Source organism: Eucyclogobius newberryi, unplaced genomic scaffold (genome assembly GCF_026437365.1).
Source record: "Eucyclogobius newberryi isolate DKJ021-1_F unplaced genomic scaffold, fEucNew1.0.hap1 SCAF_8, whole genome shotgun sequence".
NCBI lineage: Eukaryota > Metazoa > Chordata > Actinopteri > Gobiiformes > Gobiidae > Eucyclogobius > Eucyclogobius newberryi.
In genome coordinates, this window is record NW_027316500.1 from 17119272 (window position 1) to 17139525 (window position 20254).

General features: G+C 38.7%; 3 protein-coding genes across 6 annotated transcripts in view; 1 reads left to right on the forward strand and 2 right to left on the reverse strand.

Moving 5' to 3' along the window:
- Nucleotides 1–663: 663 nt before the first annotated feature.
- Nucleotides 664–3551, reverse strand: thumpd2 (THUMP domain containing 2). 3 transcript variants are annotated; one of them, XM_072437466.1, is made up of 11 exons: nt 3371–3551; nt 2862–3000; nt 2541–2789; nt 2352–2458; nt 2174–2251; nt 2046–2062; nt 1877–1964; nt 1717–1788; nt 1523–1637; nt 1317–1437; nt 664–1243 (listed from the first exon to the last, which is right to left on the reverse strand). In XM_072437466.1, exons 1-11 carry the CDS (start codon nt 3476–3478, stop codon nt 913–915), a joined length of 1425 nt encoding a protein of 474 aa, XP_072293567.1. In that variant the 5' UTR covers nt 3479–3551; the 3' UTR covers nt 664–912. The 3 variants fall into 3 exon arrangements, with proteins under 3 accessions (XP_072293567.1, XP_072293566.1, XP_072293568.1); XM_072437465.1 differs by having other exon boundaries at nt 665–1243; nt 2046–2098; XM_072437467.1 differs by lacking the exon at nt 2174–2251 and having other exon boundaries at nt 665–1243.
- Nucleotides 3552–6032: 2481 nt separating this feature from the next.
- On the forward strand, nt 6033–9542 carry LOC140351578 (uncharacterized). Its single transcript, XM_072437453.1, has 6 exons — nt 6033–6243; nt 7044–7229; nt 7305–7471; nt 7580–7729; nt 8367–8539; nt 8626–9542. Exons 1-6 carry the CDS (start codon nt 6058–6060, stop codon nt 9030–9032), a joined length of 1269 nt encoding a protein of 422 aa, XP_072293554.1. The 5' UTR covers nt 6033–6057; the 3' UTR covers nt 9033–9542.
- Nucleotides 9543–19776: 10234 nt separating this feature from the next.
- slc8a1b (solute carrier family 8 member 1b) overlaps nt 19777–20254 on the reverse strand; it is a 106463-nt gene continuing 105985 nt past the window's right edge. For both annotated transcript variants that reach the window (XM_072436320.1, XM_072436321.1), the window contains exon 10: nt 19777–20254. This exon is cut by the window's right edge and continues 7 nt beyond it. In XM_072436320.1, the coding sequence (XP_072292421.1) occupies nt 19989–20254 (266 nt within the window). In that variant the 3' untranslated portion in view covers nt 19777–19988.

Genomic DNA, 20254 nt, shown 5'->3' on the forward strand with positions numbered 1-20254 from the left:
CCTCGCTGTGTGAAGGAGAGGTGTCGCATGTTTTTCCTTCCTGTTGCTGTCAGCCTCTACAACAAACACTGTTAGCCCTGAACATGTGTCATTCAGCTTTTTATAATCATGTCCAATACTGTCATAATCATGTGCAATACTGTCAATCATGAGCAATCATCCCTGGTGCAATATTTCTGTCCACACAACAGCTGTAAATAAGTGTTATTTACAGCTATACAGTACTTCTGTTCCTAATCTGTCTTAACCTGTGTTGCAACACTGAAAATTTCCTTGTCGTGGGAAAAATAAAGGTTATCTTATCTTAATAGAATGGAGTTTGTATTATTGTAAATTGATCATAGAAAATGCAAGAAAAATCACACATACTGAAAATTCTATAATAATAATAATAATAATAATCAAGTGTACATTTACATGGTCAGGGAAAAATAAAATACAATCAGATAACAAGAATGATCAGATAACACAATAATTGGACCTGATTATTGGTGTTTGTTTACATGAGAAAAATAAATCTGATTATCAAAAACACTTCTTTTGAAGTACAATACATTTTCTTTCACATTGGTCTTGGCCACATTAGTTTACCCTTTTCGCATTACCTTTATATATGACTTTAATAATCTGATATCAGATTATTGGTGTTTATTAGAACCTTGCATCTGTGAAGCGCATATAATGACCACTTCACTCAATATGTAAAAACAATGTAATGTATCATTCATTGCATTATTTTATTCCTACATGAACATAACTGATTATATATGCATAAAATAAATGCTTATGCTGTATTAAGCTTCCAAAAGTAAATCTGGGCTAAGCAGGGCTAACAGTGGCAGATGGCAGTATTGTACATATGGAGGTTTCTTGTGCATGTATTGTCATCAACACACTGGTATCATCGAAGTATTACTCCAAGCATGGGCTTGATTTAACATATTTGTGTATGAGTCCATCAATTGCACCTAAACTAACCCTAAAAGTTTTTTCATGTCTCAGAGAGAAAGAAGGATTGGACCTGCTCTGTCCATGGAGACGCTCAGTGTCTTGAGTTGATGCCGATCCATCATTGTGGCCTTGTTTGGTGAAAGTTGTTGTATCAGATTGGCAGTCCTGCTGTTCAGTTTGTGAATCCTTTTCTTCAACAGAGTTTGTGTGTTCTTGTATGAAAAGTCTTTTTATTAAGCATGATAACTGAGGACTCAATAGAAGAACCAGAATGCCACCAACTCGAAGAACTCTAATACAAAAGACAAAATAAGGGCTTAATCTTAATTGAAAGACTTAAACATGTGTATTTCAAAGGGAGCTACCTTGTCATCTCTGAAAGAATGAGAGGTAAGTTGATAGCTGCATCCATTTTAGTGCCAAATTTCCGGCCAAAAGGCAAGTCACAAACAACAGCATCCACACTTGCACTGTGTAAAGGCAGAACTGTGCATGGACATAAAAAACAATGACACTGTGGAACTCTTCATGGATATTTCCATTATTGTGTATATTAAATAATGCTGCTTACCCAAAGATGAGGCTTTAAGTACTTGTATCCTATCCTCTAGGTGTGCATAAGCAACATTTCCATTGGCTTTGACCAGCTGCTCTTCGTTTATATCTATTCCCAAGAAATATGCACCCTGTTGAAAAGAAGGAGCATTTTACATTACAGTCAACAATACTTCACCCTGAAGGTAAAGGAGATGCCTTGTACTGTACATTGTGTTCCTTTGCTGCTTCTATCAGGATGGTTCCCACTCCACACATGGGGTCAACCACAAGGGATTCTGGCTGAAAGATTTTAACACAAAAACGTGTTCACATACATACAACAACCATAAAACTTGTAAAAGTGAAATTACAAATACTTGTTGAGCACCTGTATCTGAGCCAGTGAGGCCATTGCCCAGGCAACTGTCGACCTCAGTCCAGTGCTTTGAACATAGTCCCTGTTGGCCAGAGGAAATCTGAAAAATAAAGCACAAGACATAAGTTACAAAATGTACAATACATGCACATCATAAAATATGATTTATGTCAACAGTTACTTTGTCAGTGGGATCCCCTGCAGACAATAATCATCAGTCAAATTGACATTTATCTGTAACAGAATGGAATTAAATATAAAAGTGAGATTGTACAAAAATAATACATATATTGTAGTAGTAAAACAAACCTCTAAGTGTGGATTTTTAAGGTCAACCCTCCAGCCTAGCAATGTGGTCAAACCTGCTCCCAGGACTTTACTAACATCCTACAACAACAGTTATATTTATGTTATGAGTGCCCTACGGCATAGTTTACATTTATAAATAGACTTAAAATTACATAATTTGTATTTGCGTTTGACTCACCTGTGTGCTGAAGAATCGGGCCACACTCCCACTACACTTGCAGCAGATTCTAAAAGTGATTTGGTCCATAGACGACTGTAGCTTGGGTTGTTGATCCATGGCAGTCTCTTTTCAAATGAATAAAATGGATCAAACACAAATGAGAAGACTACAGACATAGTAGTAAGCTATATGATATAATTTAAATACCATCTGGATTTCCATGCTCCAATATTTTTCTTTTGCTTTCACAGGGTTCTCCATGACACTTGTCTCTAAGCACTAAACTCTGTCCATTATTGTCCTTTCTTCTCTTCACACCCACTGCACTTGGTAGGACTTCAGAGTCAATGGCTCTAGGATTGAGCTCCCCCTGCAGGCGGATCCATAACATTGCAACCCTCTCCAATTCATTCTTCTCTCCAGTCAGTTTTGAAAGCAGCAGAGAGCATGCCTTTGCTATAAGAACACAAAAGGTTATACACAGTGAAACAATGCAAAGTAGTTCAAGTTAAATGAAGGGGTTTGAACCTTGGTTGATGTGTGTAGGCAGCTTTAAGGGGGTGTCATAATTCAGCAACAGAAATAGTCTCTCAGCAGATTTCAGCTTGATGATGTTGTTGATGGTGGCAGGAGAACTGAAAATCACCTTACCTTGCAATTGGATAACCTAAACACAAAAACAAAACGACTTTCTTTCCTGGTTTAAAAATACATTTACACTAGTATTAATCAAGAAAATTAATAAACCAATAACTTGTTGTTGTGTGACTTTTAATTGCGGTTGCAAGCCAACTGGAAATGTATATTTACTGCCACCTACTGTAGTTTTATGTCTTCAAAGTATGTAAAGTGTTACGCTAAACCCTATTTAAATTATTATTATTATTCACCAAAGCGAAACAGGGAGATTTAAGAATTTATGTATCCAAACAGTTGCACAATAATGTTTAGAATAAAATGAATTGAGAACAGAAACAGTTTCATGATCATCCCACGCACACAGTGGGTTCCAGTGAGAATAGTAGTAGCTTTCTTACATCTTGTGCTGCTACTTTTCGTTTAAGCTCATCCACCAGAAATGACTCCATCCCGTTTCCAGCGGTACAGAAAAACCGCACAGGAACATCATTACTTGAATCAGCCATTTCTCAAAGCTCAGTTCAGTTATACTTCTGTAACAAGCTTCTGCACTGGATGTGGCTCACGTGCAGCGCCATGTTGGATTTGGCTGTTTACATATTTGTGCTGCAGAGGACGCCTTTAGCCGGTAGGGGTCACTGTTGCATTTCATATTTACATTTTGTTTTGAGTGTTTATGGGGTCTAGTAGGCTACAATGAAATTAACTGATTAATTCATCAGATACAATTTGTTTTGTCTCTCAGAATTAGTGATCTTCATGACAGGACTTAGGGTGTCTCCGGGAAGTATTCACAGCGCTTCATTTTTCCCACATTCTGTTATGTTACAGCCTTATTCCAAGAAGGGTTAAATTTAATTATTTGCCTCAACATTTGACAAACAATACCCCATAATGTCAACTTGAAAGAAGGTTGTTTGAATTCTTTGCAAAGGGTTGAGAAGGGCCTTAGTCAGAGAGGTGAGCAAGAACCCGATGGTCGCTCTGAGAGATCCCCAGCGTTTCTCTGTGGAGAGAGAAGAACCATCTCTGCAGCTCTACACCAATCAGGCCTGAGTGGTGGAGTGGCCAGAGAGAAGTCACTCCTCAGTAAAAGGCACATGACAGCCTCCTGGAGTTTGCAAAAAGGCACCTGAAGGACTTTCAGACCACGAGACACAAAATCCCTTGGCCAGTACCATCTCTACAGTGACGTGTGGTGGTGGCAGCATCAGTCTGTGGGGGTGTTTATCTGCCACAGGAACTGGGAGACCAGCCAGGATCTACAGAAAGATGAATGCAGCAGTGCACAGAGACATCCTGCTCCAGACGGCGCTGGACCACTTTTTAATATTAGTTTTAATTTTTTTCAAGAATTCTACTTTCTCGACTTTCTTTCAAGTCATCTTTTTGGGGTATTGTTTGTAGAATTTTAAGGCAAATATTTAAGCACTGTAAATAAATTACAAAATATTGAATATTTTGTGTTGAATTGCTATAGCAACACTTTGAAACCTGTGGATAGACAGTTTGTTCCATATTGCTAATATTCACATTACTCATTCTTGTTGTTCTTTTTACAATCTGCAATTCAATGCTTATCAGTGCAATTTAGTCGCAAAAGAGCTGTAGACTTAAAGTCTGTTAAATAAAGTGTTCCAGCAGAGTGAGAGTGTAACACATGAGCAAACTGACACAAGTGATCAGAATCAACTAGAGCAAAGACATGACGGGCGGGTGGGAGGTGAAGGAGCAGGGAGAGAAGGTGTGTGGATGGCTACTACAAGATTTCATGTTTGTCTGGCCATAGGTTTTCTATTCACTACAACAAAAATAAATAATGCCTTTGAATAGTTCTCATGATGAACAGTATAGGATTATGGATGTGTTTGCCTGACAGACTCTGAATCCAGAACAATAGTGATTGAACACAATACTTGCGTGTGATAGTATATTCCACTTTAATTATAATTTATACAGTGAACAACAACAACCTCGGTCCACAATATCCTCTCTCCCCTACGGGCTCTCTGCACAGTGTGAGGCCGAGCGATGCAGAAGCCCTTGTCCCGCTTAACAAAGAGCAGCTTTCACACTGGACATAAAATCCTAAATCCCTCAGTGCAAAACTTCAAGTTAAAGACATTAACACCACCACCATCATCACCACTGCATCACCGCCACCGCTCCAGATATAATGAAAGGAAAATCTTAAAGCCCTTGGCCTAGTTTCCAATCTTTAACACAGAGTATGAAGCTATTAGTGAGGTCCCACTGGGCATTCATCAAGGTCTCTCAGTGCAATGAGGATTAGTTTAATTTAATTTATCAGACATTTACACTGTGGCCAAGAGATGTTGTCAACAATCGAGGTAAGCAAACAGTTTAACACCAGCAAATTAGATGCTGTTGTGCCTCATAGAATGCAGTTTCCATTCATTGCAGCTAGGGGGCGATGTAGGTTTAGTGCTGGGTAAATTCTGGAGCAGTGCTGTCTTGGTTGGTCTCGTTGCTGCGGAAAAGGAGGAAGAAGAGCACGAGTATGGATTTGTGAATGGCCAGTTGACAGTTCCACAGTTTCAGTTTGTAAGTTTTAAGAAACCTATTAAAACAGTACCAAATTCTACTTGGCAGAATAGTTTGTAAGTATTGCCATTATGTGATTGTTATGATCCGTGCTAATAACAAACACCATAAGATAAGGGAGTTTTGTGACTTATAAATAAGCTGTCATCTCTAGTGTGTGAGTGACAGCTGATGCATGTTTACAGGCTATGGACAGTGTTTACTGGTGTATCGTGTTTACTCTTCACTCTTTCTGGCTACATTGTTGACCATAACAAAGAAGAAGGATCCCATTTTTCGCAGTTGACTAAATCAGTGTAAATAATTAATAACATAGTAATGACAACACCTTTTTTAAGGCCTGGTCACATAAACAATTGCAAGTTTATGTTGTTTCAATTAAAAATCCTCCTTATTCTTATAATCTATGTGATTTTTTAACTATCACTAATTTCTACCTTGTAATTTCAACCCCAACATCCTTTCTCTCTTCTCGGCTGCACAGTGTGAGGCCTGACCATTGGCAGTGCAGAAGACTATTATGGGGCAGTTGTTTTCCTCAGAAGAAGAGTTCTCCCGGGCCCAGGATGTGATTGGTGCGTTCCTGTACAATGTCATGTTGGATGCTGGTGCTGTTCCAAGCCTCAGAGTTGTCCACCCTCTGCTCCTGGCAAATGACAGTGAAGGCTCACAATCAGGACCCTCCATCCAGGAGCAAATGCAACAGGTTGTGTTTTTATTTTTACAGATGCCCTGAAAACCAGTGGTGTTGCCAGGATTTTGAGACAGGGGTGTCCAAGGGGTGGCCAGAATGGGGGGGTCTCAAAATCTTTGAATATATCAAACCACATTTCCAATAATTTGGTGGACTTTTAGGGTAATATTGGCAATTATAGTCAAGATTCATTGAAAAATACTCACCGTAAACATAGATGTGGTGAACCAACTTATATAATACATAGATTATAATACATAGCACCTTTTAAAGAGTGTCAGTGTGACATTCACATGTACAAGTGATGCATGGTAGGTGTGTGAAGTATGATCAAGTTTATTCAGCTAATTGTTATGTAAAATCGTTTTGGTTGCATCTTTGTCCAGTGTAAGAAAATTACAGCAAACACCTCTACATCTGGACAGATATAATATATATATATAGATATAATACTTGATATTTTAAACTTGAATTATACCGATAAATTATATTTTGTATCATTATAATGAAGGGGGAGCAATCAAATTGGAGGCACCCCTGCTGAAAACAGGGTGATGTATAATTTCTCTATTGATTTGTGTTTTCTGTACACACTAGGACACTGTTAAATTGCCTCTTAAACAATTGTAAACACCTGCTTTGTGCACATTGATTTTACTTCTCCATGAATCTAGTAAAAGTAAAGTCAATTGCGAACTCTCCGATTTGAGCATCTCATTTATCGTTTATTTTATAATTTTTCTAATTAATTGAATTTTTCTGTTGGGTACCATGTTTTCTGTAACAAAGCTAGCTATGTCTTGCTTTTGCAGTTGCAGAGAGACATTGGAAGCAGAGCACCTACATATTTGAGGGATCTGATTGGTCGGCTGTCGGCCTTCACAGATGAGCCCAGACTGGCTGGTTTGGTCGGGTCAGTGGTGACTATGGTTATAGACATGGCTTATGCATCATCCAAACCACCCTCTGGGAAGTCCTCTGGGTCATCCGCTCGACAGGTAATGCTCAGATAATAGCAATAACACTGAGAATTGAACCTGATTATATAAGAATATTTTGTGTCTTTGCTGTAGAGAGTTAGTGAGCTGCAGGAGTTGATGGAAGAGTACCTGAAGCGCTGTAGGATTAACCTGAATGATAAAAGTAAATTGATGCAGGACACATCCAGACTGGAGGCCCATCTCAGTCTGAATCTCACCCAACTTAAAACATGTTTGCTCAGAGGTGACTGCGACTCCAAGTAAGGAAAACCTACTGTATGTTACTTATTTCAACAACAAAAAAGCTTGGCATTTGTATTGATTTATTTCTTCACTCTATAACAAAGGCCTCTCTTTTGTTTTGTCAGATCCTTTAGGCAGTGGGCCAGTGGAGCAGCCTTTCACACCCAAATGTTGGTGCATCTGGCTGGACTTGAGGGTCAGATGGAGCCCCTGGCTGCGAGGGGTGCGCTGACGCAGTACAGGGAGGACCTGGAACAGATTATTTCTGTCTATAGGTATGATGCCATATTAACATACAGTTAGTACAGGTCATGGATGGATTCAACTTTGTCTTGACTTTGTTAGGCATTATCAAAACAGTTTTTTATTAGTAAACATAAAATAAAGCATAGTACATAGTAATAGAATTTACACATAAAAATCAAGGGGAGACACAGCCCTGATTTTAAACTAAAAAGAAAAATGTACCCGAAATGGACACAAAGTAAATACTTAAATAAATATATAATGACTCGCACAAATCAAATTTAAATATCAGGTCCAGTATAGTTTACAATTTCCTTTATCACAGGCTTACATTTCCAAAACATATAGATCTCTCTTTCATTTTCAGGTAAACCATTATTTTTATAAATATTTAATTTGTCTGAATAGATAAAGAAGTCATATAAGATAAACCTGTTTTTCAACACTGTATGTCTCTCCAGTACCCTCTGCTGGCAAGACTCATGCACTTTCATTTTCTGTACCTAAAGGACTTATACCCAGATAATTATTTTTTAGATTAGGGGTATTTTGAAAAACATATCAATGATCAAATTTCAATGGTCAGCTGTTTTATGAACCTTTTCTACTTGTGAACACATTACACATCTCCCCTTTAATACATATTTGTGTCATTTCTCCTTCTAGGAAGTTTAAAGCTGGTACAGTCAGTGCGATGAAATGTCGAGGCAGTCTCTCAGCGTTAGGTGAAGAGTCCAGTGATGTACTGGAGGAAGGAGCCATGACGGGTCTGACTGTAATAGACCGAGAGACTGGAGTGAGCGTGACTGTACCACTGTGTGAGCTGCAGACACAGACAGGTGCCAGATAATATCTTAAAAGCAAGTGCAAAGTAATTCATCTCACTTAAAAGTTGTTTGTAACTAGACCGTTTTAAATTTGACAGGTAGAAGACTAGAGGCCGGTATGAGTGATGGTGCTTCCAAAGTGTTCATTAACCTTGATTTGATCTCATCCGATCACTACGCACAAGCTTATCTGCATCACTTCTTCTCCGACCAGGGACCAGTGGCTAAAATGGAGACTTATTTCACCAAAGCAAGCGACAATTTGAGCACGCTTACAACTAAATATAAAAAAGCCAACAAGACTGCGGACAGCACTGGCTTAGAACAAAACAGAATACATGTTACAGACAGATCAGAGGCAGGAGGAAGTGAAATACGGGCCGAGGAGGTCAAAGGTGAAGATCTAGGCCCCACACAGAGAGCACAAAACCTTGATTCTGATGCTCTGGGAAATGAAAGTCTGCAGTTTAGTATTGTGGAGACACAACCACAATCCAGTCAATGACAAGGCAATAACATGCACTACTGCCTTTTCATTGACAAAGTATTTAACTGACAAAGCACTGAGATGCTGCAAAAGGTATCAGCCATAATTATGTATTTAGAATAGAATTTATATTATTTGTTATTGGTTAAAAAAATTGTGCAAAGGACTAAATTGTTACATGATGCCAAATGAAGAATAATGTTTCACCTTAATACTAGATTTCTGCTTTGTTTATCGCTATAATTATTTGGATGCTTGTGTTTTCAATATTTTATTGCTTTTGAATGCATTTGTAGAAAGTTTGTGTTGGTTTCCGAACACAATTTAATAAGTAAATATATTCCTGTCATAGGATTAAGTCTTATCTTGGTTTAAAGAGTTGATAAGTATGGCTTTGAAACATTTAATGCAATATTAATTTGTGCAGCGCAGCTTTGCAAACGATGAAAAATGCTTGAATAAACACTGTCTCCATGGTAACTTGACAATGAAATTGCCAAATAAACAAGTAAAACTCATATGAAATGGCCGTCTGTAGTTGTTTTTCGATTCACTGCCAGACCAACTAAAACGATCTCCGTGTTTATACGGTTGGAAATAGAATTAAAGTAACGAAACTGCGAAATTTGAAGCACGTTGAAGTACAGAGCTGTGGCACTTTGCTGGAGTGTTTCTGCCTGGAAAAGGTTGAAAGCAGGCGTTTTTTTCGGTGTCCTTTAGTGCGCTGTGCAGCAGGTGGGCGAGCGAGCGGCACAGGAAGGAGCTCTTATGCGGCGTGGCTGGCAGTGCTGTGTGAATGTCAAGCGTGTTTGCGTGGATTTGAAGGTACGGCAGGTGTACATTAGATTAGAGAGCGGAGCAGGGGTGATGGGAAGTGTTCGAGACAGGGGCATGTGGAATGTGTCTGTTCTGATTCAGAAAGGTCAATGTGTGAATTACCTGAAATGAGCAGGTTTTTATGCCTGACCCAAGGGATGTCACAATATCAATGTGAGAAGAAAAATTTCAATTTTACTGTTATTGATATCAGGACCAAACAATAGTGAGGCCCTTAAACCACTTTCCTTCACATTGTCTCTAATAGTTTGCCATTGCTGTTCATGAAAAGCTTCATAAAACTAAACTTTCTGAATGATTAAGTTCAATTATTGAACCAAAAGCAAGATAATGAAGCACTCTGTTGGATATACTTTTTTGCTGAATGGATTGAATTGATGTACTGTATTACATCTGCTTCTATAATTCTCACAATTACCGGTATCTTTTAATTCTTACAATGATAGTGACCTGTTCAATCATACACTTGTTTAATAATTTGGTTCATTCATGTCTGTCCTGTTGAATGTCAAAGAAAAATAAATATTTCAATCTGTTTTTGTCTGTTCATAATTTTCTTTCATTATACCAGGGTCTACAAAGTTTGTTTTTGTAACCACCGTTTCATTAGTTATATTTTTTTCTCTGGATGATGCTTTTTTCAGCCAGAGACATCTCAACATCTCAAACTCATACATAACCTCTGTGTGATGAAGGTGTCAGAAATTGCTTGTGCAGCTCTGTCCATCTTGTTAAGAGTACAAATCTGCAGTGACGGAGTCAACGGAAACATGTCTGAAGTGCTTTTAGTCCACTGTACTTTACGTGTGTGTCAGGCCTCTGATGATTCACCCTCTTCACAGCTCATTTTACAGTGCTGTTCAACACTAATGCTGTCTGATTACTCCCATCACTCTTTTACTCTTTATTCTTCCCCCTTTGTCTCCCACTGGTTAGCAGATCAGTGTGATTTTTTTCCACTATAATGCTAATGACAATAATTTAGACTTGCCTCTCTGTGATTTAATAAAATGACATACATGCAGCGTTATGATTGGGCCACTAGTTCTTTCATAAAGCTTTTTTGCTGGTATGTTTGCCCACCATGAGTGCACACAGTTTCTGACCTTTTGTAGTTGCAGATACTGTCTTTTTTATTCGAACCAAGAAACACAACTACATGGCCCAACATTAGCAGAACAATTCTGCCTTTCTGTGATTTTTTCAACATTAGAGTTGCCACTGCAAACCATTACCCAGCTGGCATTTTTCTTTCATGCCAACGGTTCTTCCTGGCAGCCTCTCTATTTGTCCAGGTTTGGGACTGGCAGAGTGATTTGTGATTTGAATTCAGTGATAAGTTTGGATATGGCATTAATGCATCGTTTTTTTCTGCCATTTGTGCTGGTTGAATAATTGCTTTGCTGATAAGTTGGGAAAGTATTCTTAAAAAGGTTGCTATTTCTTTGCTATAACTCCTGTGCATCTCCGAGCCTTGATTGGTGCATTAAACAGTTGGTTGTAGTAGAACATGTCTCCAAGGAAACAAGACAGGATTGCCACGGTAACTCGACATCATCTAAACGCCTACAGCCTCTGAGGAGAACTGCCTTGACACAGAGTAACACTTGTGGGGCGGCTGCGAATGAGACTGCACATGGTCACACGTTCTGCTGTGTGCGTGCGTGCATGCGTGTGTGTGTGTGTGTGTGTGTGTGCACCATACAATTCCAGCGGGTCTGTTCTGAGCCAGTTGACATTGTCTGCATTTATTTAGTTTTGTCCACCATCTTCTAAAAGATAACTATCAAGCTCCTACGAAGGTAAAATATAAAAAGAAAGCTATAACCTATTTATTTTCATTCAAATCCACCATTCTGGGATGAATCAAGGTCAGTTTGTACTCAACCCGTCTCCTCACTAAACTCTAATTATTGAAAAGTCCCTAAATCAAATTTTTAGTGAAAGTAGCTTCAGCTTTGAAGAAGCTTTGCTTTCAACAAATACTCAATCTACTGTCAATCCAGACCTGCCAACAGCAGCTTTACTCCTAATATTTACATTATATAGTATTTAGAAATACTATATAATTTTCCTCTCTGCAGAGATAGTTTCCACTTATAGAGTACAGAAGACACAAAGTCAAGCTTTCAGGGAAAATCAGCCTGAATGAAAAGGGGTTTAAAGGCATACCATTTCCTTTGCTCTCTTTTGAAACAATTTTGTGTCCTTTGAACTGTCTCAAAATTGAAAACAGGCCTTTGACTAATTAAGATAATGATAAAGATATAATGCCAATATAATCATAAAAAAGACAAAAAATGACAAATTGCTAAAATCAGGATTTTGTATGTGCAGTATTTACTTGTATTTTTTGATATTATTAAAGGTGCATTATGTAAGAGGCCAAGTCGGGGGCAATGTCGCTCACTGTTAGAATGTATGTCTTTTAAGCTTTTTTAGAGCAATAAAAAACACACATTGAAATAAATGCCAGACCGAGGGCCATCACATCAAAGGAAATGCATCTCCATGGAGACAAGTAGGTGGCGGACCTTCCATCAGAAAAGTAACTTTAATTTAATATTCTATATTGATCTACAAGTCATTCTAATAGCTCTACTACACTGTTTACAGAGCTGTCTCCATTTGAGCCTTACCGTGAACATTACACAAGATGCAGAGCGGGCGCGGCACATAAATGCACAGAGAGAGAGAGAGATGAGGTTCAGAGTTCACGTGCTGGTATTTGGCTGACATTTCATTTCCGAGGGTCTAATGCATGTGAAACACCTACTCCACAAAACTGCACACATGTTTCACAGACTCGGGCACAAAGCACTTACGGGGCCAACTGCCATTTTCTCCACACAGCCAAATAAACTCAAGCCCACTCTTATGAGCTTTTACATCAGCCTCACGTGCAAGTTCTGTAATGGGGTTTTCTACCTGGGCCTTTACCTTGGAGGGAGACGTTAAAGTGAAAAAGAAATGCTGTGATATGTTGTGTCATCGTAAAGGGTCGGAACCACCTATTTTAGCAATTTAGCTATAGTATTACATCTGTGGTCCTATTCCTTATCATCCCACCTTTAACTCATAGTTAGATTGGACATGCTCAGTAATTTGCTCCTGGCTGGCCCGACCAGTTCCTATTTTCCCATCTTTATGAAGACAACCAGAGAAACGGCACATGATTGTTCAGTTTGACTTTCCCTCTCCTTGTTAGTCCAGGTCTCAAGTGTATGAGTTCCAATATCTCAGTCTTGTCTTGTTCATGAGGGAGGGAAGTATGGAAAGAGAGGAGGATCGTGATGCAGTCTCTGTATCGGACAGTTATGGTGAAGAAGGAGTCGAAAGGAAAATCTCTCCATCAAGCTTTGTTCCTTCTCTCACCTGTGGCCATGACTATGTATTCATTTTTGTCTGCAGGGGGCTGGGTACTCCCTTTGGCCTATAATGGGATGACCTCAGTCACACAAGGAGTGCCGCTGCTCCACCACGAAGAGAGATGATTCAGGCATCTGTCTCGGATGTCTCCTGGGAGCCTCCCTTAGAAGGGCATGTAGGAGACATCAGAATCAGAAAGGGGTTTATTTCCATTGACAGCGAACAGAATTGCCAAACTAGGAACTTACTTTGGCATTAAGATGCAACATACAACAATGATAATAATAGTTGCAAATGATATAATAGAAAAGATCATGAGGACAGCAGGAACTGCCTTGGGATTAAGGCTGCAAAGGTTATGTTGATAGTTGATTAGTCTAGCAATTGTTATTTTGATTAATTGATCAGTTGTTCAGAATCCCACAATGCCACAAGACACATGAATATGAGATTTTGATTAAATTAGATCAATATAAAGCTAAAGTGAAGCCACTTGAGGACATCCTGGTGGAGTATACTTACAGTCGGAAAAGAGTTTCCAGCTCCAGCTCGTGATGCCTAATACAAGCCTTAAAACCAGAGGGGACATGGTGTTCTCTGTGGTCGGCCCCAAACTCTGGAACGCTCTGCCCCCACAGTGGACTCTTTTAAGTCTTGTCTTAAGACCTACTTTCCCCAGTTCTCATGCTTTTAACGCTGCGTGAGATTTATCACACATCTCATGCAGTGTTATATTTTAATAATTCTACTTTACTTAATTTTGTATGTATTTATTACGATTACGATTAACAATTATTCAAACACTAAATTAGTTGATGACTATTGTATTAATCAATTAGTTGCAATTAATGAATTATCTTGTTGCAGCCCTAGTTGGGATCCCCTAGGAACAGGAGCAACTGTGTGTGGAAAGAGAACGTGAGCATCCCTGACTGCTGCCCCTGTGACACAGTCCTGGAAAAAGTTCTCCATTTAGCGATCATATAGAGGTCTTCATGAGACAATTGTGGCTTCTGTCATTTTCTTTTTTTTTTTTACGGGTTTTTTATCCCATAGGCATTATTAGACAAGACAGCTGAGCATTAAATGTGGATGAGAGAAGGGAGGACATACAGTAAATTGTCAGAGCCAGAATTTGAACTCACAACACTGCGGTCATGGTGCACATGGAGCCAGGCATATGTGCTGCCGCCTTAACCACAGATGACAACAACTACTAATAAAACTGTCTAGAAAGAAAATCACTGAGATTTGTCCTCTAATTGTGGACAGTGCTTTCAGACTGAAACAACTTTAGAAAATGCTCATCCTTTGGTTTTCTATAGCAAATCTTGTGTGACTTATATACTGTGCACACTTGGGAGCTTACTTTTTGGTTTTGTTGGTTGATTATTTACTCAATAGTTGGACTCAAATTGCTCACATAAACATTTTTAATAAAAAAGGGCAGTTGTAAGCAAAGTATTAATATTTAGGTGGATTAGACTGACCCTTCAGCAATTTTAAGATGCAACACTGAAGGTGGAAGCAAGACGGTCTTGGCCTGATATACTTTCATACTGCTCAATAGTAATTGTGGTGATAACACACTGTGTCCCATGTGTTTTTGTGTGTGTGTTTTTTTTTTTGACCCACATCCATCCATGCTCTTTCCGTGCCATGACACAGCAGCCTTTCGATATAGATGTGAATAATTACAGTTTGACACCCTCTACATTCAGTCATTGTCATTAGCTCCCAAATCACCACCTACTGAAAGCCCATTATCATCTACTGCCTGTCTCCAAATGAGATATGACAGCTTAATATCCAAGGCCCATGTAAATAAACACCTGTACGCACAACCATTCGGCTCAGATATGCTGACTCACACGGGCTGAATGCATGGTCACATCTGATTATAAAACATGAAACAGCAATCCCAAAAGCGCAAATAAGATTTGAATCGCTATAGAACATATCCATCATTTTAGCGGCACTGGCAGAGAATGGAATGATCCATCATCGTGGCAGCGAAAAAGCAAACAATGTGGCATTCAGGGATCGCATGCGCTGTAAAGATTTAATCAAATTCTCTGTGGAGCGCCGTCACACTAACTTACTTCAATAGTAAGGATAATGGAACTATGTAACATGCCACAACGCACTGTGCAAGTGACATGTGGTGTTCTTTAGCTACATCATTGAAAGCTATAGTGGTTTAGAAACTCTAGCACAACATTCTAACACATTTAAATTAAGACTTCTCTGAACAATAACTGAATTATACAATGTCCAAGTGCATTAAGAAAGGTTCACAATGCAATTGTGATTATTTTGTAGACTCTATTCAAAATCTGAGACAGAGAAATAATCATAGTGGAACACTGGCTTCCATCTTACATGACAGTCAGTTAATGAGATGTCTGCCATTCAAACAAATGTCATTTCTATTATCCACAGTGACAATGGAAAATGTGTGTTTGTTGGCCACGGGACGGCGTCTGCAAGAAGACAATATGCTGCCGCCGATTGTAATTGCCATTTACTTGTACTTAATCAATCAAGCTGTCAATTTGCGTGATCACCAGTCTTGTCATTACTGGTATGACACACTGCAGAAAAACATGGAGTCGGCTCTGAAACAGGGTATGCCAAACTTTATTTTGTTTTATCAGAATGTACCATGAAGAGCAGTCACAGTTAGTGGCATTAACAAATTATAACACAGGCACGCTAAAGTTTCAACAAAACAAATTGTCAACATTATTTTTGTTACTGAGTCAATTGCAAAAGTCTCACGCACTCCAGATGACGGACCATAGAGAGGAAAAGGGTGGAGCGATAAGACAAAATACAATGAAATGCAAGGGGGAACATGTAATTAGCAAAGATGTGCTGGATATGCTGATAGACGATGCACTTGCAGAGATGTTTGCTGAGATATCTGCAATGCACTGCTAAAATGTTTTCATAACTGGTTTGGAGAAGCAGACGGGTGTACAAACATCGGTCGAATCACACTTTTTACCAGGCAGAAGTTTATAGCGACAACTATGGGCCTTTTGGTGGAACATATCCTGCACATTAACAGGATTGTTGTTTAAGTGCATGCAGTATAAACAATATAAAGCCACACAGATGCCTGCCTGTAACAGAGAGCAGTCACACATGACATAACCTGTTGCCTATAGGCCACCAACTGTTTATTTGCTATTTTCAGCTTAATTTCTTCATTGTGACCCAATTGTAAAGCTGCACTCATGACCAAAATCGATCAATTTTCCTTTTGGACACCTAACTTGAGTGTCTGTTGGTCGTAATATTTGCGTTAAATTGTCAACTGCTGTCAGCTTAGCCAAACCAGAATATGTGTATTTCAGTATGTCAGTATTTCTTACTCCTTTCTCTCAACTATCCTTTTGAATCAGCAACAACAACTTTGATTTTGAGGGAACGGCATGGTGATAAGGAAAGGAGAAAGGCCAAGATAGAGAAACAAGCGTTTAAGCCGAACTACAACTTCTCCAAAAAGGCAATATATGTCATTCTTGAGTGTAACGAGTGCTCTGAACTCATTTAAATAAATATGTCATTAATTCTCTATGGTTAGATGGCCCCACAGCACATCTCACTTATAACACTGTACATTATATACACATTATGTTTTATTATTATTATTATTATTTCATGACAAAATAACCTTTAGATATACATACGGTCTTCTTTCTGTCAGAGAATACAGCCACGGTATTAGAAGTAGCAAGCAGTGTCTTTTTTGTACAAACAACCCATGCAAATCCCATATACTTTACTTAAGATACGTATCTCCTTAAAGATCTCAGCTCTCATTCAATAACAGCAGATATTGCCTTTTTAAACAAAAATAATTAATGTGCAAGTTACTTCAAAACTCTTCTTTAAATTAAATCTACTACTTACATAAAAATGGAACTCAAAACAGAAAAATCTTGAATCTGTACAACATTCGTACCATTTTTTTGTCAACAACCAGGTGAATGGGGGATACAATTCTCTATTACTATATACAGACGTGTTAGCATTCATGCACAGTGTCAACAAGTAGAACATTGACATTCCCAAAATATGGAAAAACATGACAAAGGGGATTGTGAGAAGGAGGAAGTAGGGGGGGAGTTACAGGCAAAACAAAACTGCCGGATTTGTTACTTTGGCAGCAAGGTAGAAATCTCGAGACACACATTGGGTAAAAGAGAGAGAGAGACACCATAACAATACGCGTGCTGGGTAGGAGAAGTCCGCTTGAGTCTCACTGACCCAGGAATCAACATATGGCTGTATCTTCATGTATTTTTTAAATCTTCCACTTTGAAATTCTTCCTTCAGTTGTGTAACGTGTGAAGTGAAATGTCACTCGCCAACGAATGTCCGTCCTGTTTTTTCGTTATAGTCCTGTTTGTTTGGTGGTGCGTTCGCTGCCCGGGGAGGCATTTGAACACAGCATAAACAACGCCAACATTTAATTTTTTTGTGTACATTTGTGTAAAAAAAAAAAAATACTTGAAACATCCAAAGCAGTAGGACCAGTGCAGAGCTTTGCCTTCATTTCCCTATAAATGTACAGTATTAAACTCATGTTTTGTTTAGAATTCTGATATTTACAGACTACCCTTCACTATAGATTTCAGGAGTCCAAACCAGGATGTGGATATCAAACAACTGAGTTTTTTCTTATTTGACTCGTCTTACTGCTTTTACATTGGGACATAGTATTGACCTAACACTATTAATTAAAATCTTAGCCTTAAGGTAATGCACACATTTATAACAGGAAATTGTCATTCCTCAAAATGTCAACTTATTATTTCGGCAGGCACAAATTAAAGTCTACCAATATATGTTTTACTCTCATTACAACCATTTTTGCACAAACTAGCTTTTGACAGTGTATAAACCTTAGCTCCATGCCAGTGAAGAGACATACAAATAGAATAGAAAAGTCTCAAATTTAGATTTTTATTATGAATGCTATATGAAGACATTTGAGCTTTTAAGAAAGACTTGAAAGCAGGACAGGAAAGCTGATAAAAAGGTTTCCCTTTGGCAAAACAGGGGTAAACTGCCACTCAAAGGCCTTTGTTATGTGTGACATGCAAAGTCACTGATTCAATTCAGTAATTTGGTTGGGCAAAAGGTTATTAAGTTCTACAAGGTTTAAACCAATTTCGATAAATATATATTTGCCTTTTTTCTTTATTTCAGGGCTTACCGAAAGATTCCATAATCAAATTAAATTTGTTTTGTAGTTGCAGGGGCCAGATAACAATTCCGAATGTCTTTTTATATATATAACATAAGAGGACGACGGGAATCCTCTCTGAGCTGCAAAGGCTGTTTTACAAATGTTTATCTACAGAATTTTACATAATTTTGAAGCTACACAAGAGTAGCAGGATTGAGTTAACAGTCTCAAGTGTAAACATCTCAATAATAAATGCTAAAAACATCTTAACATGATGAAATGTTTAGAAGAATGAATTGCTTATTTCGGCCATAATTGTGTTCTTTTAACAAACCTGATTTAACACAACATTTATTTCTTTGGGATTATGCTTTTCAATTTTGTTGTCATTTTCACAACATTTAAGTTTGTTAACAATAAAATCATCAATTTTATTTCTGTAATTCGTTTAAATTAATTTACTATTGACTTTTTAGGCATTTACCAATCATGACATTTTTTTAAGACCTAGACCTTACATCATAACATAGATTTATCATTTTTTAAATTTATATATAGATGTATATATATATTTTTTTTTACAAAGCCCTTGAATATTTTTGATTGGTCCACAGACCAGCCTGGGGCGTGGCTAAAGACATAAATACAAGAAGAAGCTGAACTCATGTTTAAAGCAGCTATAATGCATAATATACAACTGAACCTGATGCCAGTACTCATACTTTTGAAAAGCTATTGCAGAAAAGATGGCTATTTATGAGTTACTTAAACAGTTTTTGACGGCAGCTTGGCCGGCTTTCCCTGGTGGAGCCAGGCCATTTTAAAGGTAAATGCACACAACTCCTATTCTTGATTGACCTTGAATCATTTACATCTACTGAATATAACAAACCATAAGGGCCTGTTCTTGAGTGCACAGCATAAACCAAAGACATTCAGAGCGAGCTGCTATGCAATTCAGCTCAGAATATTTACATCTCGTTTACTTCATTGAATGCACTTTCCGCTCAAAAGCCTCACTCAGCACCTTTTTCATGGACTGGGCGGGGCTTGTGTCGGAGAGTCGTCATACAAAAACAGAACAGCATAACAAGATTTTTTTCACAGTACTTCACCATCTTCCACCACAACACACTGGTACATGAACACACAGTCGCAACTCAACACACGCACAGTTATTCCCAATGGACGTTGTGGTGATATGCCCGGTACTTCAAACTTCAGCAGTATGGTGTGGTCTTGGATGGTCTCACAGTGCAAAGTAAAGTTACTGCACTGGTGTGGTAGACGCGTACGACTGTTTATGACAAAATGATCTGATTGGTTGGTTTCAACAACTGTTTATTCCTTCTGGAGCTTTTTCTGTGCGCTCCAATGATGCTGGTCTGTGAAGATTTCCCCTCTGTCCTATTATGATTTACACACAATCTGAAACTGGCTATTATTCCACAAAAGATAAGGAGGGACTCCGAGATCAGTGACGCAGCCGTCATTCTCCACATCAACGCATGTATTTTCTGCCGCCTAAGTCCCACCTTTGCTTTGTATTGTATTGAACTCCTTGTTTAGAAGCCCTGGATGTGGCAGTAGGCCTCCAGTGAAGAAAACAGAATATAGAGGAGCCACAGGCTGAAAAAGAGCATGCAGGTCAGGATCTTGGCAGTCCGGGGCCCTCCCAGTTCTCCACCGATCTCTGGCCGCCTCCTGTACATGAGCACGGACACGGAGATGAAGGCAAAGATGGTAAAGAGTGTGACGGAGAAGGCCAGCGTGCCCGGGTCCACCTTGAAGTCTCGGCCCTGGCTGTTGTGGTAGATGGCAGCGATGGACC